Source organism: Oncorhynchus clarkii, chromosome 2 (assembly GCF_045791955.1).
Source record: "Oncorhynchus clarkii lewisi isolate Uvic-CL-2024 chromosome 2, UVic_Ocla_1.0, whole genome shotgun sequence".
In the NCBI taxonomy this organism is placed as follows: Eukaryota; Metazoa; Chordata; class Actinopteri; order Salmoniformes; family Salmonidae; genus Oncorhynchus; species Oncorhynchus clarkii.
The window spans coordinates 15,361,840-15,386,344 of NC_092148.1; the positions used below are offsets into that span (position 1 = coordinate 15,361,840).

Consider the following 24,505-nt stretch of genomic DNA (forward strand, 5'->3'; position numbering starts at 1 on the left):
TATCCGGAGTCGGTGAGAAGAGTGGAAGAAAGGAGTGAAGTTGAAGAACTAATGGTAGTAGGAGTAGAGACACCAGATAATATTCCTTGTCAACATGTTGCATGTTAAGAAGGTGGACTTTGTATTGTTTATTGCATTGGTTATCAACTGCACGGTGCATACAGACAGGGAATCTGTGACTGAAGGAGTGGGATGATTTATTTATTTTTTCTTTGTATTTTGTATGTTGTCGGTCCCCTCGCCGCACCCCCCCCCCCCCCCCCCCCCCCCCTTCCCGCAATGGAATATGTTTTGTTTCAATGCCCTGTACAGTAGATGGCGGTAATACACCAATATATGTAGTCTGCCATAAACCCTTAAAAAAAAAGAAGAAGAGGAGGAGCCTTTTGTGTGGGAGGCTGTCATATACAAAAACAATAAACATTTCATGAGGTCAGGCAATAAGAAAGTAACATTTCACGCTGGCTAGTGTGCTTATGCGTAAGAGGATCGTTTATGGCAAAAAGAATGAGGATATGTCTGAAGCTGCGACAGATGTATTTAATTATTATTATGATTTAGCTAACCATCATTGAATAAATGGCCAACGACTGCGCTTTTGCATCTGGAGTAAAGTTAGCTTGGTCGCTAACTAGCTAGCAGCCATCCAGTAAGCGCGAGCCCCTGCGGAGGGTGGTCTGTGTCCTGTGATTCCGGACATCGAGTACTGGAGTCCAGTGCTGGAGTCCGACGATCCTCTTTGGTACTGCTAGCTAACGTTAGCTATCTCACATTCAGTTATGCAGTGTGTCGCTCATAACTATCTGACAATGTAAAATATCATGGGGACGGAGATGTGGGATCTGGTTAGTTAGACAAATGAATGGGAAGGCTAAGCGAACGGTCCTCTGCTACTGTGGTGACTGGTATCGCGTTCAAGATAACAGCAAATCCGCTACGCTAACTAACGTTCAATACTCGCTTGCTAGCTGGTTATAACTAACTAGCAACTAACAACGTGCAAAGTTTGTATTTAGCTATTATGTTAACGTTAGCCAACTAATGACATTACGTTAGCTAGCCATAGCAATAACAGTTAACGTTAGCTAGCTAGTTATCGTTTGTCTGCGGATAGTAAGCATTGTTTGATAGTGGCTAGCTACTAGTAACGTTAGCTAGCTGCTCGCTCACCGTTCCATGGCATTTAATAAAAAAAATATTTGCTAAACGTGATTCAATTGAGATTTTTGCTAATTAGTAAGCTAGAAACAGAGCAGCACCCATAGACATAACTGTGATGATGATTAGCTATGAAATATATATCTAGAAAACGTCTTAATGTGTTGGCAAGTGTAAGTAACTATTTGTATATGTCTGTAATTCAAATTAATGAGATTTTGTCATATTGACAAGCCGAATATTCCACAATTTGCGGGGTACACGTTGCCACTTTACAAAACGTGAATCATTAATTTACCTTTCCCAGAGACAGAAATAATTGGAAAAGTAATAACACTAACGTTAGTCTCATATGAAAAGCACATTCCTTAAGTTGACACCATGCCATGGACATAAATTAAAGAATCTCTTGGTTACTTCTGTATGTGACTTCAATATGTATTTGGCTGATGTTTGATTGCAAGTTATTGCCAAAAGGCTATCTTGCAGAGTTTTAGATGTTTTACTCTGTGACATATAGGCAAAACTAGAGCATCTTTCATCCTATGTTGAAATGTAACCTCTTTGTAAAATATTTTTAGCATATGTAATCCATCTCATTGAAGTTGCATTGTTTGTTTGAACCGTTTCTAGGTTCCCGGCTTGTGAGCGAGGTAATCGGACAACCCCATCTTCTTCACCTCCTCCACCTATTCCAGGTGGGGGAGAGGATGGCCTCCCTCCTCCATGTCCCCCTGCTGGGGTTGCTGCTGGTGGCTGTAGCCCCTGGGTGTTGGGCAGGAGACTGTAAGGGCCACAGACAGGTGCTCAGGGGCCCCCCAGGGTACGTCACAGACGGGCCAGGGAACTACTCTGTAAACGGGAACTGCGAGTGGCTCATCAAAGGTGAGTGAGACAGTGGTGGCAGAACTGAGTGCCGTGATGAGTGTGTTGGTTGTCATTTTAATGTGAATACATAGATCTCAAGATATGCCAAGGAAAATCCTGTCTAGGGCAAATTAAGTAAACTCTAAATTATATCTGACTGATGTTTCTTTCCTGTATTCTCCTCAAGCCCCCAGCAGCAATTACCGTATCGTCCTGAACTTCACCTTCATGGAGACAGAATGCACCTACGATTACCTGTTTGTCTACGATGGAGACTCCTACCAGAGCCCCCTACTGGCCAGTCTGAGTGGCAACACCCTGCCGCAGCCCATAGAAGCCAAGTCTGGCAAGGTAACCGTATCATTATCTATGGAAGGCGGAACTAGACATGTTCTGAGATGTCAGATATCAACCTCAGACTGCTGGGGATTTGGGTGGGGAAACCTTTCATACCAGCATTAAATGGATAGATTTATTGACGGGTTTCCATGGCCTCAATTTGAATTCATCACACAATTGAGTGACAGCTGGACGTTTCTGACTTGACGGGCTGGATGGATTACAATATCATGGAAAAAATGTAGTCAAGTTGTTGATTGCCCCTTCACATCCTTTCTGTCTTCTCTCCTCCCTCCAGATGCTGCTCCACCTCTTCAGCGATGCAAACTACAACCTCCTGGGCTTCAATGCCACCTACTTGTTCTCTGTGTGCCCTGGGGCCTGCGGAGGTCACGGGCGCTGTGACACGGCCTCGTCCCTGTGCCAGTGCCACCTGGGCTGGGGAGGAGCCGACTGCAGCACCCCTCTATGTCCCCAGGCCTGCATCCTGCACGGCACCTGTGACAAGGTAAGAAGAGGGAGACTTTATTATCCACATTGGAAACTGTGCAGTCTTTAGAGATGCTGATTTATTACAGTGCAATAAAACAAAGGTTGGGGTGAGGATGGAAAGTGGACAGCCAACTGAGATGCTGAAGACAGCTAGCTGAGGGAACCTATGTACAAGGCTACCTAAGGAGTTAATTATTAAGCAGGTTATACATTTGAGTTCAAACACAGAAGGGGAAACCAGCACAGCAGGAACATAAATAGGGGTTGAATGACCCTCCTTTCCTTTAGATATTGTTGATTGCTGATTTCTCTCAAACGTTCTCCTCTCTCTTTCTCCTTCTTTCTCTTAGAGAGGAGAGCGTTGTCTATGCAGCTCGGACTTCCTGGGCCAGAGCTGTCAGCTGGGTCTCCGTGATGACAGTGGGGTGGGGCAGTGGTGGCAGGTGAGTGGGGGCGACCCTTACATGCCCGCCCGGACCGGCTCTGCTGGGGTCTACCTGTCCTCCACTGGAGCCATGTACCTGTTTGGAGGTGAGGGATAGAACACTGAACAACTGTTTGTTTATTTATTTTTTATATAGTGGATCCCATTGTACATAAAAAAAAATGTTTTACATGCAAAGGGATACCAATACGGTATACTATTCGAATTCAAGTGTTGGTGTGTAGGATGTTAGGGTTGTTAGTTAGGAGGGTGTTGCTCGTCTGGATGTTAGGATTGATTTGTTTTCACTTTATGTGCTGATTCATTGTCTAACTAGACCCGGTATCGACCCAATCAGGAGTATTGTTGGGCTTGGTTAACATTAACCCAGTTTAGATGAGGCGAGCACACGGCTTCACAGAAGACCTTGACCTTATTGCTGTTGGACAACTGGCTCTGCGTAGTAATCATTATGGCTTTCAGTGTATGTCATGATGTAATCGGTTAACTACTTCTGTATGGTTGGTGCTGTTTTGATATTTCAGGGTTTGACCTGAACCGAGCTTTGGGGGACCTGGTTAAATACAACTTCAGCTTGAACCAATGGGAGAACAGATCTTATGGACACTCCCCAGTAAGTGCCTGCCCGCATGCCAGAAATGTAATCTTAATAAAATATATCAAAGAATGTACTCTTTTAGTTATTATTTCCTGTGTTTATCTTATGCTTTGATTATTTTATTCAAGATCCTTGCAAAAATCAGATTTTCATTTATCTGACTTTCATTTAACTACATGTCCAGCCCTTCTATTTAGCCTCACAAAGTGTTTTACCATTTTATTTTCAAGACAACCAGGGCTACAAGTAGAACACAAAACAATTTCATATAAACAGTTGCATTCGTGAGTTGCATTGACAAATATTGATTTAAAAAAAAAAAAAAGTCTGCCAAAGCTGACCTGATAAAAAAAGTATGTATATGAATGCTGTAAGTACAGAAATTGTTTGCTTATTGGCAAATTAATATCTAACTAGTCAGTGACAACTGTTGGAGTTTGACAGCAACTATGTTAGCTTATTACAGTATTATAGACACTATGTCCTGGGATTCACTATGATCTTCTATGTAGAAGAACCCCTTCTGTTTTAACGACTCTTGTGTAGCTTGTGAGCGTCATAGAGCAAAGCATGTAACATGAGCATGTTCATGTGACTCAGCTTTTAATTGTTTGTAGCTCAAACCATTCGGACTCTACAGACGTTTTTGTATAAAAGACCTGGCCCCAGGCCCCTTCGGGTTACGCCTTGTCTCACAAACACCACTCTAGCTTTGGCCCTGTTAATTACACAGTAATCCTTAAAAGGACTTCCTCTCGCCCTTCTTTCTTTCCCCCCTCCCTCTGTCAGGCGGCTCGTCACTCCCACACGGCAGTAGAGTGGAAGGGGAACATGGTGATCTTCGGAGGAGAGTTCATGAGCGGCGCTTTAGCCAGCGACGTCTGGATGTACCGCCCAATCGAGGAGGACTGGCAGCAGCTCGGCCAATCCCATTCGCCCGGGGCACCGAGGGTGGCCAACCATGCAGCATCTGTAGTGGACAACTATCTCTACATATTTGGAGGTAAATAACTTATTGAAATACAATGCTGTCACCTAACTTCTTGCAGAATATGTTTATAAACACTTATCCTATAATGTGGATGCTACCATGATTGCGGATAATCCTGAATGAGTCGTGAATAATGATATGTGACAAAGTTAGAGGCATAAATGCTAACCTCCCCTGTTTTTGTAATGGTAAGATGCTAAGATGTCTTGGGGGTATGATATTTGTGCGTCTAACTTTCTCACTCTTACGCTGTACTGTTTGATTTCAGATTCCAAAAACCAAGTCCTGCAGGCTCTAATTTAGCCTTCTCTTGATTATTCTCCAGTCATGTGGTCAAGTGCTGCAAAGAAAGACCTAGTTAAGCTGCAGGTGGTCCAGAACAGAGTGCCACGTCTTTCTCTTCATTGTAATCACAGGGATAATATACAGTGCATTCGGAAAGCATTTTTCCACATTTTGTTACGTTACAGCCTTAGTCTAAAATGTATTAAATAAAAAATGTTCCTTGTCAACCTATACACAATACCCCATAATGATTTGTAAAGGCACACACCTGTCTATAAAAGGTCCCACAGTTGACAGTGCATGTCAAAGAAAAAAATAATTGTTGGTAGAGCTCCGGGACAGGATTGTGTCAAGGCACAGATCTGGGGAAGGGTGCCAAAAAATTTCTGCAGCATTGAAGGTCCCCAAGAACACCATCATCACCATCATTCACCATCATTCTGAAATGGAAGAAGTTTGGAACCACCAAGACCAAACTAGACAATTGGGGGAGAAGGGCCTTGGTCAGGGAGGTGACCAAGAACCCGATGGTCACTCTGACAGAGCTCCAGAGTTCCCCTGTGGAGATTGGAGAACCTTCCAGAAGGACAACCATCTCTGCAGCACTCCACCAATCAGGCCTTTATGGTAGAGTGGCCAGACGGAAGCCACTCTTCAGTAAAAAGGCACATGACAGCCCGCTTGGAGTTTGCCAAAAGGCATCTAAAGACTCTCAGACCATGAGAAACAAGATTCTCTGGTCTGAATGCCAAGCGTCACGTCTGAAAGAAACCTGGCACCATCTCAATGGTGAAGCGTGGTGGTAGCACAATGCTGTGGGGATGTTTTTCAGTGGTAGAGACTGGGAGACTAGTTAGGATCGAGGGAAAGATTATCAGAGCAAAGTACAAAGAGATCCTTGATGAAAACCTGCTCCAGAGCCCTCAGGACCTCAGACTGTGGAAGAGGTTCACCTTCCAGCAGGACAACAACCCTAAGCATACAGCCAAGACAACGCAGGAGTGGCTTCAGAGTGTCCTTGAGTGGCCCAGCCAGAGCCCGGACTTGAACCTGATCGAACAACTCTGGATAGACCTGAAAATGGCTCCCCGTCCAACCTGACAGAGCTTGAGAGGATCTGCAGAGAAGAATGGGAGAAACTCTCAGAATACACGTGTGGCAAGGTTGTAGCGTCATACCCAAGAATACTCGAGGCTGTAATCATTGCCAAATGTGCTTCAAAGTACTGAGGAAAGGGTCTGAATACTTACACTACCATTCAAAAGTTTGGGGTCACTTAGAAATGTCCTTGTTTTTGAAAGAAAAGCACATTTTGTGTCCATTAAAATAACATAAAATTGATCAGAAATACAGTGTAGACCTTGTTAATGTTGTAAATGACTATTGTAGCTGGAAACGGCTGATTTTTTATGGAATATCTACATAAGCGTACAGAGGCCCATTATCAGCAACCATCACTCCTGTGTTCTAATGGCACATTGTGTTAGCTAATCCAAGTTTATCATTTTAAAAGGCTAATTGATCATTAGAAAACCCTTTTGCAATTATGTTAGCACAGTTGAAAACTGCTGTTCTGATTAAAGAAGCAAAAAAACTGGCCTTCTTTAGACTAGTTGAGTATCTGAAGCATCAGCATGTGTGGGTTCGATTACAGGCTCGAAATGGGCAGAAACAAGGAACTTTCTTCTGAAACTTGTCAGTCTATTCTTTCTCTGAGAAATGAAGGCTATTCCATGTGAGAAAATGCCAAGAAACTGAAGATCTCGTACAACGCTGTGTACTACTCCCTTCACAGAACAGCGCAAACTGGCTCTATCCAGAATAGAAAGAGGAGTGGGAGGCCCCGGTGCACAACTGGACAAGTACATTAGAATATCTAGTTTGAGAAACAGACTCCTCACAAGTCCTCAACTGGCAGCTTCATTAAATAGTACCTGCAAAACACCAGTCTCAAAGTCAACAGTGAAGAGGCGACTCCGGGATGCTAGCCTTCTAGGGAAAGTTGCATAGAAAAAGCTATATCTCAGACTGGCAAGTAAAAATAAAACATTAAGATGGGCAAATGAACACAGACACTGGACAGGGGAACTCTGTCTAGAAGATCAGCATCCCGGAGTCGCCACTTCACTGTTGACGTTGAGACGGGTGTTTTGTGGGTACTATTTATTGAAGCTACCAGGTGAGGACTTGTAGATTTTCTGGATTTTTGTTTTAGATTCCGTCTCTCACAGTTGAAGTGTACCTATGATAAAAAATTACAGACCTGTACATGCTTTGTAAGTAGGAAATCCTGCAAAATTGGCAGTATCAAATACTTGTTCTCCCCACTGTATAAGGGAATTATGTACAACAAGTTCTGTTCTTTCTAAACAGTTCACCCAATATGAATGAAAACACCCTCAAATTAAAGCTGACAGTGTGTACTTTAACCTCACAGTCCATTATATCATTTGGAATCCAAAGTGCTGGAGTACAGTGCCAAAACAACAACAGTGTGTCGTGGAAATTTCCTCTATTTACCAAATCATGAGAGCAAACCACACACAAGTCAGAGTTAGTTATCACAAAGTCCATCTTTAATTATATGAGCTCTATCACAACCCTGTGACTCTCAGATCAATTCAGTGTCTATCAATGAATTCTCTGAGAGTCCCTCACACATTGTTACTGAGATCCTTTATAGCAAAGACACACATATCCAGACAGCATAGGCATAATTTATCGTTCAGCTTTGTCTCCTAAACTATGTTATTTTCTCAAATTCAGAACCATAAACAAATCCTCCATATCAACAGCCATATATCAAATCCATCCTATCTTGACAAGATCACAGAGACACACTGACTGGCACACAGACATTGTGGAGCCAAGAGATACACGCTTGACCTCTCCCCTCTCTCCGGCCCAAGCAACTTAGTCTTGACATAGAACAGATACTGCAACCCTGCCACAGTATTATACAAAAATAACATTCTGATGAGACGTAACTTACAAACATATGATGAATATAAAACATCTTACCTATGTTACCAACTAATACTGATTATTCCCCAACAAGTGTTACTGTCTCATTACTTCACTCTATCTATTCTAAGATTGCACCTGTCTGTTGTGAATAAGTACTCTTGTAATCTTTCTCTCCTCTCCCCTCTGCAGGTCGTACAGAAGAGGATATGTTCTCATCATCTTTGTATCGGTTTGATCTGCGGGAGTCTGGGGTGTGGGAAGCGGTGCAGCCCACCGGGGGGAAGCCTCCCGCCACAGCAGGCCACTCCATGGTGTTTCACCCCCCGTCCCGGGCACTGCTAGTTTACGGGGGCCACAGGCCTACCACCGCCAGGTACAGTTGGATGGGATTGTGGGACTGTCTTGCATGGTAATGTGTTTTATTATCAAAGTACACACTGAGAGTACACATTGTGTCGTGTGTTTTGTGCTATTTGGTAATGCAAGGGGCGACAGGTAGCCTAGTGGTTAGAGCGTTGAACTAGTAACCGAAAGGTTGCAAGATCGAATACCCGAGCTGACAAGGTAAAAATCTGTCGTTCTGCCCCTGAACAAGGCAGTTAACCCACTGTTCCTAGGCCGTCAATGAAAATAAGAATGTGTTCTCATCTGACTTGCCTAGTTAAATAAAGGTAAAAAATAACAGGTTCTCGCTAGGTTCTTGGCTTCCATGTGATTCCCAGCACTGTTTATTATCTGTGTCTCAGCAGGTGTCTGTGTTAATGTTGGAGTGTTTCTGTTGTCTCAAATCATCTGCATCCTTCCTGCCTCTCTATCCCCCTCAGGTTCAGTGTACGTGTGAACTCCACGGATGTATTCCATGTGGACCGGAGGTTTTGGACCTCGTTCCGTTCCCGTTTCCCAGCCACAGGCCCCAGGGAGAGAGCCTTCCACTCAGCCACCATCATCGGCAACTACATGGTGGTCTATGGTGAGGGGACTTGTGGTGGCGATGGTCATCACAGAGAATATAGGATAGGGACAATTGTTTGCTGTCCAGCCCTTTTTACCGTCTAATATCGCTCTTATTCTCCCTATTCCCTCTCTTTCTCCCCCCTCTCTCTCAGGGGGGAATGTGCACATCCACTACCAGGAGGAGAAGTGTTATGATGAGGAAATCTTCTTCTACCACCTAGGGTGTCACCAGTGGGTGTCAGCTGGGTCGAGCCTCCAACACAGTGAGTCCCTACACACATACACATTCTCACTCACTCATATTCATGTTGCTTTATGTTGCATCATCTCTCTTTCCCTTCAGGAGGAGAGTCTGTGAGAGGGCGGTACTCCCATGTAGCTGCTGTGATGGAGGGCAGGGTGCTGCTGGTTGCCGGGGGTTACAGTGGTATTGCCCGTGGAGACCTGGTGGCATACAAAGTTCCGCTGTTTGTGAGCAGCGACCCAGGAGACCGGGTGAGTCAAGAAGTAAGGAGGGGGAGGGATGGAGAGTTTATTAAGGAATATTATTGCATGGTGGACAGGGGCATATTGAAAGGGGGAGAAGTATATGGTGGAAACTGCATGCTCTCATCTCCTGAAGCATAATGTTTTTCAGTGATACTGTGTTTTGGGTGTTGAAAGCAGGACTTGTAAACATTGTATTTCTTGTGCACAATTTTTGGGTAGTTCATAGTATAGTGTGGTGCAGGCCTCTCAACCCTGTTCCTGGAGAGCTACCCTCCTGTAGGTTTTCACTCCAACCCCAGTTGTAACTAACCTGATTCATCTTATCAACCAGTTCATTATTAGTATCAGGTGCCCGAGATTAGGGTTGGAGCGAAAACCTACAGGACCGGTAGCTCTTCAGGAAAATGGTTGGAGAGCCCTGCTGTGGTGTGCGTGTGTATTTGTTTGACTGTGTTTCTGTGTGTGTCAGGATGCTGTGTGTGCCGAGGCACCAGACGAGAGCATGTGTCTGAAGAACCCAGAATGCAGCTGGTGTGAGGGCCGCTGTCGGGAGTACCAACCCACCAACCCGGTAACACACCTATCCAACACCCTGCTTTTTCCATCCCTTTTTCTCGATCTTCAACCCAAACCTCATCCATCTGTCCTCCCCATCCACCTTCTAACAATCTAACTTGACCATGGATAAAAACAATGTTTAACTGTCTCTCTCCAGTGTGGCAGCACAGGGTGCCTGGGCCTGGCCCGCTTTCTGTCTGACTGCCAGTCCTGCCTGGTGTTCAGTGGGGCTCCAGGTTCCCTGCCCCGTGCCCCCGGTGACTTCGGCTGGTGTGTCCAGAACGAGTCCTGCCTACCTGTGTCAGGTGAGATGCACAGAGGGAGGAGGGGAAATACAAATATCAATAGCTAAAATGCATTTGAGATAAAAGACATGAGGGACCACATGAGCAACAACAATGCTGTTTTAGTGCTCCCCCCTATCTGAGATACCTATTGCAGCCCTCATCCTCCACATACAACACCCATTCTGCCAGTCACATTCTGTTAAGGTCCCCAAAGCACACACATCCCTGGGTCGCTCCTCTTTTCAGTTCACTGCATTTTATTTCCATCTCTTCATTCAAAGAATCCATCATGGATGTTCTTACTTAGAGTTGTGGCTGCGTCGCGTGATGTATTGCTGTCTCTACCTTCTTGCCCATTGTGCTGCTGTCTGTGCCCAATAATGTTTGTACCATGTTTTGTGATTCTACCATGTTGTGCCATGCTCTCTTTATGTAGTGTTGTGGTGTCTCTCTTGTCATGTGTGATTTGTCCTATATTTAAAAAAACATTTTTTTTTTAATTATCCCAGCCCCCGTCCCCGCAGGAGGCCTTTTGCCTTCTGGTAGGGTAGGCCGTCATTGTAAATAAGAATTTGTTCTGACTTGCCTAGTTAAATAAAATGTATTGTAAGATTAAGGTCTGGTACTGTGTGTGTTGTTTAATGAGCTCTCCCTCTCGGTATTGCAGATCAAAGTGCTTGCCGTGTGGACCAGATCTCAGGGGCGTACGGCTGGTGGGGGGAGCGTACCCGTTTCCTCACCTCACTCCTTTCCTGTCGCACTGAGAACTATGTCCCGGGACTGCACCTGCTCACCTTCCAGCACCCCCGCAATGACTCCCAGCCTGACAAGGTACAGAGGCCCCGCCTAGTAGGGTTGTCACAATACCAACATCGCAATACTACGATAACTGATTTTCCATGGCAAAAACTCTTTGGTCCTTTAAAAAACCTACTGTATGTATATTGTGTATTTATAGCTTGGAACAGAACGGGATTCAGAACATTTGGTCTGCTTCATGTTTTGTTTCCTTGCCACGATATCTCTGAGTATCACGATACCGGTATCGTAACAACCCTTCCGCCAAGTAATGTGGTCCTGTGTGGCTCATGAGTTCCATTCCCTCACAAACACAACCAGTCATGATGTTTTCATCTGATGGTCAAATAAATCACTTCAAAAGATCACTTCCTTTACTAGGCTACCCGGGAATATGCATCCAATCTCAACATATTTCCAGCCTCCAAATACTGGTGAATGGAAAGCGACATCTTTTATACAAAACACCAAAAAGTGTAAGAATTTGTGTCCACAGCTCTCCTCGCGTCCCGGTGTCGGCCATTCAACTCTGCCTTGGCAAAATGTCAGTGTTCTCGTTGAACCACATCACATTTTGTGTAGGCTAATACCACCCATTTATTCCCCAAGTTCATTCGGAAATGTTTCATGCCTTTGACATGCGGTAATGATAACTGTAGACTACTACACCATTATTTTTCTTGACGTTTTGTTTTAATTATTATGATAGGCCCGTGTTTTACCGGTAAGGCGTACCCCCACTTTCTTTTGCCGGGACACTGTACCACCTTTCACCCCTGGTGTTACCTCTACTTCTAGCTTTACTGCGTCTCTAAAGCCCCTCTAAGTACTTTCCCTCCTCCCACCCTGCTTAAGATACTGTGGGCTTCCCAAACTCTTATCTGACTGAATGTAATGCTGCTGACTTCTGACATGTTGTACCTTGCTGTAAGACATGCCACTCTTAATGTCAGTTGTAACACCTCCCTCCAATCCCCCTTGAACCTCCACTCCTTCAGGTGTCCATCCTGCGCAGCACCTCCATCATCCTCAGCCCCACCACAGAGATGGACGTCACCTTGCAGTTCCGGGGCTTCATCCACCCTCTGTGGGGTGCCCCTCCACCTGCACCCCCTCCCACTGAGACAGTTTCCATGTGGGCCCGGATACAGAGGCTACACTTTGAGGCCCGCATGGCTGCTGGACCCAACTCCCTGCAACTGGTGAGAGGGAGAGAGTGAGGGAGCGGGAGGTGGGCGCTTACATTACACATTTTTTGAGAGATACGAGTAGAGTGGATACGAGTAGTCCAGCCTGTCATTTTTTTACTGAACTTTCTCACTCTTCCTCCTCCCCTCAGAAGGAGGTGGTAGGTCACTGGGCAGCTCACCAGGAGAAGGAGACGAAGCTGCTGTCCCGTCCTGACATGGGTCGTCTGTTTCCCAACCTGACCCGGGGGAACCGCTACCTGGTCCAGGCCGAGGGATACCTCAACAACTCAGGCTCTGGACAGACCAGTGAGATGGCCCTGACCTGGAACAGAACCGCTCTGCCCGGCGGAAGTGTGAGTACGAGCTGACAATTACACATTTTATAAACAAAAGGTTTTCACAGTAATACTGAGGCTCAATACCCTTAACATCAATATTGAAGATGTTTGTTTCTCCCACTGTCTCTCTATCCCTCCTTTCTCTCTGTAGGAGATTTCCTTCCTGTTCTTGGAGCCGTACCGTTCTGGCTCTTGCTCGGGGTACCAGTCTTGCTTGGCGTGTCTGTCAGACCAGTCCTGTGGCTGGTGCCCGTCTCTGGGCCGCTGTCTGTTCCGTGCCCTACCTGCCCTGGAGCCCTGCCCAGAGGACCAGGGGGGAGGGGAATGCCACCTGCTGCTGGCCCCTCCACAATGCACCCTCTGTGAGGAGTACAGGGACTGCTCCGCCTGCACTCAGGTATTTAACATACAGAACACCTCACTGCCATTAGCTTCATAAAACATTTAATATTTTTTATACTCCCCTTATAGATCTTATAGACCTTTGACTTTTATGATCTTTGGCCGACAGGACCACTACTGTGAGTGGCAGATCAACGCCAGCAAGAAGGGTGATTACCAATGCAGCCGACGGGGGAAACTGGATGGATCCATTCGCGACCCAGGGGGGTGCCCTAAAGTCTGCAACCAGTGAGTACCCACTGTCAGGCTCATCGTAATATAATTGCTTTAGGCAATTACTCCTACAGTATGCAACTCGCTCTATCTCCCCCTTCCCCCCCTCTGTAACAGGAGGAGGACGTGTGGAGAGTGTCTGTCTAACTCCAGTCAGTGTGCGTGGTGTGAGTCAGCCCAGGCCTGCTTCTACTTCGCTGCCTACCTCACCAAGTATCCCTACGGAGAGTGCAGGGACTGGTATGACAGGTAAACCATTAGAACCAATGAGCTGAACTCCTGTAGTCAACAATGAAACTAGGAACAGTTTAAAATTGAAGTTTAATCTTATTTCTCTTTCCTATTTGGAATCTATTATGTACCAACAGCGTGCAATAACCTTTTCTGTCTCCCTTCTTCCCTCAACCTATCTCCATCCCTTCCTCCATCCTTCTATCCCCCACTCCAGTGTTCACTCAGTGCCCCAGTGTAAGCAGTGCTCAGCTCTGGTCACCTGTACAGACTGTCTCCAGACGTTTCAGTGCGGCTGGTGTGGAGACTACAACAACCCCACCATCGGCAGGTGTCTACGAGGAGACTGGGGAGGGATGGACGACGCCTCTGTGTATAACTGCAGTGTGGCTGTGGATGAAGTACGGGCTACCAGGTATGATGACCCCCAAACTACCACACTTCAAAATGCTTACTTACCCAGGTTTGACTTCAGCTGAGGACAAGCCCACAAAACAGGCTGTGGTGATGGAAAAAATCATTATCTGAGCAGGTCCAGTGTAACTAATGCCTACGTACACTGGACCTGCCTGTGAAGTTACCATGTCAATACCAGACCACCTCTCTGCATTAGGATGTAATGCTGAACCTTGTTATTCCTCCTCCCCCTCTAGTCCTGAGCCCCAGACCTTGGCCCCCCCGCGGCCCATGGAGATGGAGATGGAGCTGGAGCACATGGAGGAGGGGGAGAGGGACCCAGTCTGGTCCTACCCCAGCTGTCCTGATGTGGAGGAATGCAGGCTGGGCCTCCACAGCTGCCACCCCTTCGCCACCTGTGTCAACACCCCCACCTCCTTTGAGTGCCACTGTGAGAGGGGCTACACCGGGGACGGCACCCTGCACTGCAACCAGACGTGAGCCTCTCTCTCTCTCCCCATTTCACTCCCTGTCGCTCTTTCTTTTTCTCTCCCTCTCATCCTCCCTATCATGACAAGCCCTTTTTCTGTCCACTAGCTTTTATAATATCTCGTTCTCTGGATAACTCCATTCTCCTAAAGCCGACCTCTCTCTTTCTGCTCCAGTTGTTATAATGAGTGTCGTGAGGGCCAGTGCAGCGGCAGCCCGCGGTTCGAGTGTGAGTGTTCCCTGGGCTGGACATCTGACCCAGCCACACTGGTGCTGAGCGGGGTGGAGTGTGACGTGGACTGTGGCTGTAACTTCCACAGCACCTGTATCACTGCCCCAGGCATCTGTGACCACTGCCAGGGTGAGACAGACATAAATATCAACCCAATTCATCCGTCCAAAAAAGGGGAAAAACAACATATTTTATTAATTTCACAAGTCATCATTTTCTCTAATTAGTTAATGTGCTCTCCGTTCTCCCTTCTCCTCAGATTGGACAATGGGTCTCCAGTGTGAGCACTGTCGACCAGGGAGTTTTGGTTCTGCGCTGGCCGGGGGCGGGGGCTGTGTGCCCTGCCAGTGTAACGGCCATGGAGGCCCCCTCCTGGGCTACTGCCACAATCAGACAGGCCAATGCTACTGCACACACCACACCCAGGGACCACACTGTGAATCGTGCTTGCCTGGATACTACGGAGACCCCAGGTGGATGGATTTATTACCCCCAGTGAGGAAATTGGTTTTGCAGCATTACAAATAGGCAGTCTGTAAAGGATCTGTTTTATAGAACAGTATGTGTACTGTGCATCAGCAACTAGTTGCTATGTGCTCTGTAATTAAGAACCTGCTTCACTATACATTTGAATGTTTGAATTTCTCTCACTTAATGCATATCACTTATACAACTCTCTCTTCCTCAGGAATAATGGCACCTGTTTCCGTCAGTGTCAGGGGCGCTCTGTGATCCTGTCCCACCAGTCACCCCTCTCTGAGCTCCCCATCTCGTCCTCCCTGGGGTGGCGAGGGGGCGTCGGGGGGAAGGGGGGACTCTCCCACTGTCTGTGGGTCCTGTCTGTCTCTGAGAACCTGGTCCCCTGTGTGTCTGGCAAGCTGTGCCCTCCTGTGGCTCTCACCCTGCACCCAGACTCCTACACACAGTGCACTGTGAGTACTAACCACACACACTATCTCCTACAACACAGACTGATGTTTATTGTGCTGTAGTGAACAGAGCCACCAGCATTCCCATGGCCTGAGATGTATTTTCTGTCTCTCACACACAGAGCTCCTACGTTTACGTGTTTGACGGCCTGCCTCGTTTCTTGAGCAACGGGGTGGTGCACTCGGACCACAACCTGATTGGCGCATTCTGTGGGACGACCCGGACTCAGCCAATCACTGTGGAGGCCACTTCAGGTAACCTTAGCGATTTGTTTGTTTATTAAAGCTTCTAGTAATTTTTTATTGAAAGATTCCCTCTCTGATCCCTTTGTTTTTCTCTCCCAGGTGTGATTTCTGTGTACTTTGAGGCCAACGTCTCGTCCGACCGCCCTCAGGGTTTCAACGCCTCCTTCTGGGTGCGGCGCTGTCGCCAGGGTTCTGAGGCGGGGGAGGATGGGTCACCTGTATGCCAGGGAGGGGCGCAGTGCAGCGGGGGGCTGTGCCAGTGTACTCAGGGGTATGGGGGACCGTACTGCGACAGGCCCCTCTGTCCCGAGGGCTGTGGGCTAGCAGAGGGCAGAGGCTCCTGTAACTTGGTAAGAGGGACTGAACAGTAGCACTGTTACAGCAGACAGTGTGAATGCTCATTGTTGTTTTGATGTTTTCCTCTTTGTTTATCCTGTTCCTATATATTACAGTCTCTTGTGTGTCTCTAATGTTAACCCTCTGTCTGTCTCTGTGTCTGTCTGTCTCTGTGTCTGTCTCTGTGTCCGTCTGTCTCTGTGTCTGTCTCTGTTTTAGTCTCTGGGAGTGTGTGTGTGTGCAGACGGTTGGGGCGGCTCTGACTGCTCCACCCCTCTGGACTCCAGCAGCCTAGTTTGGGAAACCCTACTGGACACACAGCTCACAGCGGTAAGAACCAGGACACACACACACACACATATACAAACACTCCCACCACAGAGTGTCACAGTGTTAAACTCCCCCCTCCCTTCACAGAACCAGGCCCACAGGTTCCTCCACCGGATGGGCCATTCTCTAGTGTCTGGACCCCAGGGGAACCTCTGGATGTATGGAGGCCTTTCTCTCTCAGAGGGCATCCTGGGAAACGTCTACAGGTGTGTGTAACCCTAACCCTAACTTTTTAATGGCTGTGTTTTTATTGGTGTTCATTTAAAGATGCCTTTTATGAGACAGCAATTTTTTGTTGTTGTAATTGTTTGAAATGACCAGTAACTCATATCAGTTATTTTCTCTGTCTCTCTTCCCTCTCTGTGTTGATTGGTGGGTTCAGGTACTCTGTGTTGGAGCGGCGCTGGACTCAGATGCTGACCAGCTCAGTGGAGGAAGGCTCCACCCCCAGCCCCCGGTACCACCACGCCTCTGCCCTTCTGGCCAGTCACGAGCCTCTCTCCGGCGGCCAAGGAGCTACTCACAACCTCATGCTGGTGGTGGGCGGTGTCACGCAGAAGGGTGTCGCCGTGGATACGTGGAGCCTCAACCTCAGCAGTCTGGTGTGGCGACAGCACAAGGTTTGTTTGGTTTTAGCAATCCACCATCTTGCCTTAATTGGGTATATATATGAACAAAAAAACACTAAACATAAAATATTGGTAGTTAACTGTCAGCCTACACCCCACGATTCAATTTACTATAGACTTCTATGTAACCAATTAGTCTGTGTCCTCTTCCCCCACAGAGCTCAGTGCTGCCACCGGTGGCAGGTCATACTCTAACGGTGCGTCGGGACTCGATGCTGCTCATTGGAGGTTACTCTCCAGAGAACGGCTTCAACCATCACCTGCTGGAGTTCAACATCCACTCTGGCAACTGGACTGTCGCCCCCCACACCGGCACACCTCCTACAGGTCAGAAGAACCAATGTCCACCTGCACTCATTAACTCACTTAGAACCTGCCAATCTGGAAAGTCCCTACTCAGCTTTCGTGGAACCTCTCCCACTAAGTAGGCATAGAATATAAAGATTGAGGTGCATCCATTATGGTTGGAGCAAAGAGTTATTTCTGACACCATGAACTGTAAACTGCTGTCCCTTATGATGTTGAATAATTTACCAGTCTGTTGATTAACCCTTAACCCTCCCGTGTTGTCTCTTGACTGACTCCTGTGTGTCCTACCCTCTCTCCAGGTCTGTATGGCCACTCGGCTGTGTACCACGAGCAGACGGACGCCGTGTACGTGTTCGGAGGCTACCGCTTCCACGTGGAGACAGTAGAGCCCTCAGGAGAGCTCTACAGTCTCTACTATGCCAACCTCACCTGGTCCCTACTGGTCCCCTCACAGGGGAATAAGGTAGGTACAACCACGGCTTAACTAGCTAGCCGGTATTTAAACAGCTTTTACATGTTCCCAGGCTGGCCTTAATTGATGACATTGTCATTATATCAATAACATTTTTCTTAAATTAACACTGTCTTTTTTTCTCCCTCTCTCTCCCCAGCCCCTGTCCCGTTTCTTCCACGCTGCAGCCCTGATAAAAGACACCATGGTGATTGTGGGAGGGAGAACAGGAGTGGAGGACTACAGCAACACGGTGTATCTGTACCAGATCAACTGTAACACCTGGATACAGCCAGGTAACTGTGTGACTGACACTACATGTGGCTAGCCAAAACACTGCATATAAAGTGGGGCAAAAAAAGTATTTAGTCAGCCACCAATTGTGCAAGTTCTCCCACTTAAAAAGATGAGAGAGGCCTGTAATTTTCATCATAGGTACCAAATACTTATTTTCCACCATAATTTACAAATAAATTCATAAAAAATCCTACAATGTGATTTTCTGGATTTTTTTCCTAATTTTGTCTGTCATAGTTGAAGTGTACCTATGATGAAAATTACAGGCCTCTCTCATCTTTTTAAGTGGGAGAACTTGCACAATTGGTGGCTGACTAAATACTTTTTTGCCCCACTGTATGCTCAGTTTGATGAGGATGTGGATATTATCCTAACGTTTCTCCCTTCCTCTCTCTCAGACTCGGCGGTGGGCGAGCCGGTTAACCGTTCAGTGTCTCTGGCCATGGCGGGCTGGGGTGGGCGGCTGTTCCTCTCTGGGGGGTTCAACGGGGTCACCCTGGGGCGTCTTCTCACCCTGACCCTTCCCTCTGACCCCTGTGCCTTGCTGCCCACGCCCGAGGCCTGCAACACCACCACAGGCAGTTGTGTCTGGTGCAGGGGCACCTGCGCCGCCTCTGATACTGCTGAGAGGTACAGCTATGGTTATCATGGGAATGAAGATGTTTCCAAGTTGTTGACTGTGTCTTTTATTTTGGAGGTGTTTCTTGGGGTTGTCACTTTGTGTAATCATGTTTATTCTTTCCCTATCTCAGAATTAGTGACAAACTTTCCCATCTCTCCCTCTTTATGGTGTTTTGTCCCTCTCTCTCAGACTGGGCTGTTCCATTGGTCAGTCTCCCTGCTCCCCCACCCCTCGTCTACCAGACCAGTGTCGCAGACTGAAGACCTGCAGTGAGTGTCTGGCACGCCACCCCAGGACCTTCTCTAGCCCCTCACAGGTAATACACACATGCAAACGCACACAAACACTAGCTCAGACCGTACACACACATACACACTCACACTAACCCCCCCTCTCTGTCAGTCCCAGTCTGCTCTGCAGTGTAAGTGGTGCACCAACTGTCCAGAGGGAGCATGCATCAGCAGTACAGTCAGCTGCACCTCAGAGCACGACTGCAGGATCAACCAGAGAGAGATCTTCCTGTCCAGCAACTGTACTGAGACCAGCTGTGAGGCCTCCGACTGCCCCAAGTGCACCGCCTCAGGGAAGTGCATGTGGACACGCCAGTTCAAACGCACCGGTGAGAGACACCTCCATTCACCTTCTATTGCTAGGGACAGGAGTCTATGGGTAGACCACTAGACTAAGTCGTGGCTGGAATAACTGAGAACCACTCTCTTACATCTGGTGTTGCGGTTCCTCCAGGCGAGACCAGGCGCATCCTGAGTGTGAACCCCACCTACGACTGGACGTGCTTCAGCTACGCCCTGCTCAACGTGTCCCCCATGCAGGTGGAGTCCTCCCCTCCTCTGCCCTGCCCGCCCCCCTGCCACCACCTCAGCACCTGCAACCTCTGCCTGGGCTCCCGGGGCTCAGACGGGGGCTGGCAGCACTGTGTGTGGAGCATGGCACTGCAGCAGGTAAGACGGAGACTGTGGGTGTCTATTTTCTTCCTGAATGTATTTCTGCATTGTAGCTTCAAAAATAAATGAATGAGATTATATTTCAGCCCTTCTTTCCCCCTCTCCTCCAGTGTGTGAGTCCGTCCTTCGTGCCTCTGCGCTGTGAGGCGGGTCAGTGTGGTCGTCTGCTGTCTGGTGGGGACTCTTGCTCCCCCCAGTGCGCTCAGCTTACCCAGTGCTCTCAGTGCATCGCCTGTCCCCAGTGTGGCTGGTGTGCTGCCCGGGGGGGCAACGGGGCTGGACGCTGCCAGCAGGGAGGCCTCAACGGTGAGGGGAACAGAATTGAATAGACCTTTAGAATATCCACTCCTGAGCCCTTTAAAATTATAAACTTGGATTAGCTAAAACAACGTGCCATTGGAACACAGGAGTGATGGTTGCTCATAATTGGCCTCTGTACACCTATGTAGATATGCCATTAAAAATCAGCTGTTTCCAGCTACAATAGTCATTTACAACATTAACAATGTCTACACTGTCTTTCTGATCAATTTTATGTTATTTTAATGGATAAAAATGTTGCTTTTCTTTCAAAAACAAGGACATTTCTAAGTGAACCCAAACTTTTGAGCAGGTGTGTGTGTAAACTCAACAAAAAAAGAAAGTCCCTTTTTCAGGACCCTGTCTTTCAAAGATAATTCGTAAAATTGTAAAGGGTTTAAACACTGTTTCCCATGCTTGTTCAATGAACCATAAACAATTAATGAACATGCACCTGTGGAACAGTCGTTAAGACACTAACAGCGTACAGACAGTAGGCAATTAAGGTCACAGTTATGAAAACTTAGGACGCTAAAGAGGCCTTTCTACTGACTCTGAAAAACACCAAAAGAAAGATGCCCAGAGTCCCTGCTCATCTGCGTGAATGTGATTTAGGCATGCTGCAATGAGGCATGAGGACTGCAGATGTGGCCAGGGCAATAAATTGCTATGTCTGTGCTGTGAGACGCCTAAGACGGTGCTACAGGGAGACAGGATGGACAGCCGATTGTCCTCGCAGTGGCAGACCACGTGTAACAACACCTGCACAGGATCGGTACATCCGAACATCACACCCTCGGGACAGGTACAGGATGGCAACAACAACTGCCCAAGTTACACCAGGAAAGCACAATCCCTCTATCAGTGCTCAGACTGTCAGCAATAAGCTGAGAGAATCTGGGCTGAGGGCTTGTATGCCTGTTGTAAGGCAGGTCCTCACCAGACATCACCGGCAACAATGTCGCCTATGGGCACAAACCCACCGTCACTGGTCTAGACAGGACTGTAAAAAAGTGCTCTTCACTGACGAGTTGCGGGTTTGTCTCACCAGGGGTGATGGTCGGATTCACGTTTATTGTCAAAGGAATGAGCATTACACCGAGGCCTGTACTCTGGAGCGGGATCGATTTGGAGGTGGAGGGTCCGTCATGGTATGGGGCGGTGTGTCACAGCATCATCGGACTGAGCTTGTTGTCATTGCAGGCAATCTCAACGCTGTGCGTTACAGGGAAGACATCCTCCTCCCTCATGTGATACCCTTCCTGCAGTCTTGTCCTGATATGACCCTCCAGCATGACAATGCCACCAGCCATACTGTTCGTTTTGTCTTCTGCCATGGCCAGCGAAGAGCCTGGATCTCAATCCCGTTGAGCACGTCTTGGACCTGTTGGATCGGAGAGTGAGGGCTAGGGCCGTTCCCCCCCAGAAATGTCCAGGAACTTGCAGGTGCCTTGGTGGAAGAGTGGGGTAACACCTCACAGCAAGAACTGGCAAATCTGGTGCAGTCCATGAGGAGGCGATGCACTGCAGTACTTAATGCAGTTGGTGACCACACCAGATACTGACTGATACTTTTGATTTTGACCCCCCCCCCCCTTTGTTCAGGGACACATTATTCAATTTGTTAGTCACATGTCTGTGGAACTTGTTCAGTTTATGTCTCAGTTGTTGAATCGTGTTATGTTCATACAAATATTTACTCATGTTAAGTTGGTTATAAATAAACGCAATTGACAGTGAGAGGACGTTTCTTTTTTTTACTGAGTTTATATAAAATGAATGAATGAAATATAAGAGCGTTATAGAATATAACTTTATTGTCCAACATTTAGGGTTATATTCTCTATTCCCAATAACTATTTCAAGTTACCTCTTCTCCTCACTTTCCCCTGTGTGTGTGCGTGCATGTGTCAGGTGTGAGTGAGGGAGTGTGTCCCCAGGGAAACAGCAGCTGGTCCTTCCTCCACTGCCCAGAGGAGGATGAGTGTGCCAACGGCCACCACCACTGTAACGTCACCCAGGACTGCCATGACCTGACCCAGGGATACCACTGCACCTGCAAGCAGGGCTACGTTCTCAGCCGGTAGGAAGCCACACATCACAATCATCATTAACGGCAGAAGTAGCAGCACTTGGATACCTCAGCATCAATACACACACAACCTCATCATCATTACATCATCACAATCGTCAGTACTACCACTACTGCCTAGTCCCCTTATCCCTATACATATCTACCTCCATCACTCCAGTATTCCTGCACATGTAAATATGGTATTGGAACTTACTTTTTAAATATTTCCTGTATATAGTATCCTTCTTGCTTACTTTATTGCGTATTTCCTATTCTTATTTCTTGTTTTTTTTATCGTAATACATTGATTATTGCATTGTTGGGTTTTGAGTTTGCAAGAAAGGCATTTCACTGTACTTGTGTATGTGACATTGAAACTTGAAAACAAACAGGGCTACATATTCAGTAGGTATACATCCATAGTATCCGTTTAAGTTTCTCCTCTTTCTCTCTACTCCCTCTCTGCAGTGTGTCAGGCCAGTGTGAGCCGGTCTGTGCTCAGGGCTGTGTCAACGGGACCTGTGTGTCCCCGGGAGTGTGTCAGTGTCACTTTGGCTTTGTGGGGGACAACTGCTCGTCTCAGTGTCGTTGTAACAAACACAGCAACTGTAAAGGAGTGTCTGAGCCTGACAAGTGTCTGGAGTGTAAAAACAACACTATGGTGAGTGGGGAAGACACACACACACACACACACATACACAGTATTTCAACTGTAAGATTATGCATGTCACGGCCCAATGTGTTTCTTGAGTGACAAAACACTTGTGACACACTGGTGCTGATCCCAGGTCAGATTCCAAGTTCATTCAGTGTATCATATATGAATATGTGGTTTGTGGCTCTCTCTCTCCTGTTCCAGGGTGATCACTGTGAGAAGTGTAAGCCCCTGTATGTGGGGTTGGCGGTGGGCGGGGGGACGTGTCGCCCCTGTCGGGAGTTCTGCAGGGGGAACAGCGCAGTGTGTCTGTCCCGGGACGAACACAAGAGGGCGCTAGACCACCCCCAAGACCACCCTCTGGACCCAGACAGCGTAAGTGACTCACAGTCTGTTTAAGTTAATTTATGTTCTCCCCATCTTGCTTTGAGTTTAGTAATGGGTTACTTTTGATCTGATCAAAAGCATCTTTTGTGGTCATATCATGATTTATGTGCAAGCTAGAAACTCACTGTGTAGGAACAGGTATACCATCTTGGATGTCATTTAGCTACATTTCTCTTGTTGAACTCCCTCTCCTTTATCAGATTGTTCAGTGGGTGTCGGAAGGTCCTACAGAGGACTCAGCGGTTTGTGTGAGCTGCCAGAACAACAGTGTGGGGGACAAGTGTGAGAGCTGCCTCAGCGGCTACTTCCTACTGCAGGGGAACTGTGACAAGTGAGTAGTAATTCCTTTAAAATGAACTAGCCCCATCTAATTCACTTGTAATCAGTGGTGGAAAAAGTACAAAAATCTCATACTTGAATAAAAGTAAAGATACCTTAATATAAAAGTGAAAGTCACCTAGTAAAATACGACTTGAGAAGAAGTATTTGGATTTAAATATACTTAAGTATCAACAGGAAAATGATGAATAAGTTCAAATTCCTTATATTAAGCAAACCAGACGGTTTTCTTTTTTTCTTTTATTTACGGATAGCCAGGGTCACACTCCAACACTCAGACATCATTTCAAAGCAAAACATTTGTGTTTAGTGAGGTCTGGCAGATCAGAGGCAGTAGGGATGACCATGGATGTTCTCTTGATAAGTGTGTGAATTGGGCAATTTTCTGTCCTGCTAAGCATTGAAAATGTAACACGTACTTTTGGGTGTCAGGGGAAAAGTATGGAGTAAAAAGTACATCATTTAATTTAGGAATATAGTGAAGTAAAAGTTGTCAAAAATATAAAAAGGAAAGTTAAGTACAGATACCCCAAATAACTACTTAAGTAGTACTTGAAAGTATTCTTACTTAAGTACTTTACACCACTGCTTGTAATTAATGGATGAAAGGGACATGAAGCCATATTGTGGTGTTCACACCCATGCGATTTTTCACTTTTCCAGACTGTGCACTTCAGAAGAGTGTTCATGATGGAGTGATTCTGTAAAAATCACTTCGGAGGGCTGAATCCTACAGAAAGCTGAAATGCTATTTGTTTCTCCCACCTGTAGGTGTCAGTGTAACGGCCATGCAGACACGTGTAATGAACATGACGGCACAGGCTGCCCATGTCAGAACAACACAGAGACCTCTTCCTGCCTCAGCAGCCCGCAGAGCGACAGGAAGGACTGCTACAGAACACAGGTATGGATAGGATGGT

At 46.9% G+C, this 24,505-nt stretch overlaps 1 protein-coding gene across 2 annotated transcripts in view; it reads left to right on the forward strand.

Annotated features, from left to right (window-relative positions):
• The first annotated feature begins 387 nt into the window (after positions 1–387).
• Positions 388–24,505, forward strand: part of LOC139422556 (multiple epidermal growth factor-like domains protein 8) — a 28,489-nt gene continuing 4,371 nt past the window's right edge. The window contains exons 1-42 of one of the 2 annotated variants that reach the window (XM_071173710.1): positions 388–742; positions 1,792–2,043; positions 2,213–2,376; positions 2,663–2,872; positions 3,207–3,387; positions 3,826–3,914; positions 4,689–4,902; positions 8,332–8,515; positions 8,967–9,112; positions 9,249–9,359; positions 9,440–9,591; positions 10,055–10,156; positions 10,301–10,448; positions 11,098–11,261; positions 12,227–12,430; positions 12,568–12,771; positions 12,908–13,153; positions 13,268–13,386; positions 13,489–13,620; positions 13,820–14,017; positions 14,256–14,495; positions 14,664–14,848; positions 14,979–15,192; positions 15,408–15,651; positions 15,771–15,903; positions 15,994–16,244; positions 16,450–16,560; positions 16,648–16,766; positions 16,943–17,180; positions 17,348–17,516; positions 17,798–17,961; positions 18,110–18,245; positions 18,645–18,876; positions 19,058–19,184; positions 19,271–19,487; positions 19,613–19,827; positions 19,941–20,136; positions 22,045–22,213; positions 22,673–22,865; positions 23,064–23,234; positions 23,447–23,577; positions 24,357–24,489. In XM_071173710.1, the coding sequence (XP_071029811.1) occupies positions 1,869–2,043; positions 2,213–2,376; positions 2,663–2,872; positions 3,207–3,387; positions 3,826–3,914; positions 4,689–4,902; positions 8,332–8,515; positions 8,967–9,112; positions 9,249–9,359; positions 9,440–9,591; positions 10,055–10,156; positions 10,301–10,448; positions 11,098–11,261; positions 12,227–12,430; positions 12,568–12,771; positions 12,908–13,153; positions 13,268–13,386; positions 13,489–13,620; positions 13,820–14,017; positions 14,256–14,495; positions 14,664–14,848; positions 14,979–15,192; positions 15,408–15,651; positions 15,771–15,903; positions 15,994–16,244; positions 16,450–16,560; positions 16,648–16,766; positions 16,943–17,180; positions 17,348–17,516; positions 17,798–17,961; positions 18,110–18,245; positions 18,645–18,876; positions 19,058–19,184; positions 19,271–19,487; positions 19,613–19,827; positions 19,941–20,136; positions 22,045–22,213; positions 22,673–22,865; positions 23,064–23,234; positions 23,447–23,577; positions 24,357–24,489 (7,131 nt within the window). In that variant the 5' untranslated portion in view covers positions 388–742; positions 1,792–1,868. The remainder of the gene's footprint in view (positions 743–1,791; positions 2,044–2,212; positions 2,377–2,662; positions 2,873–3,206; positions 3,388–3,825; positions 3,915–4,688; positions 4,903–8,331; positions 8,516–8,966; positions 9,113–9,248; positions 9,360–9,439; positions 9,592–10,054; positions 10,157–10,300; positions 10,449–11,097; positions 11,262–12,226; positions 12,431–12,567; positions 12,772–12,907; positions 13,154–13,267; positions 13,387–13,488; positions 13,621–13,819; positions 14,018–14,255; positions 14,496–14,663; positions 14,849–14,978; positions 15,193–15,407; positions 15,652–15,770; positions 15,904–15,993; positions 16,245–16,449; positions 16,561–16,647; positions 16,767–16,942; positions 17,181–17,347; positions 17,517–17,797; positions 17,962–18,109; positions 18,246–18,644; positions 18,877–19,057; positions 19,185–19,270; positions 19,488–19,612; positions 19,828–19,940; positions 20,137–22,044; positions 22,214–22,672; positions 22,866–23,063; positions 23,235–23,446; positions 23,578–24,356; positions 24,490–24,505) is intronic. The other variant, XM_071173706.1, reaches the window with a different exon arrangement.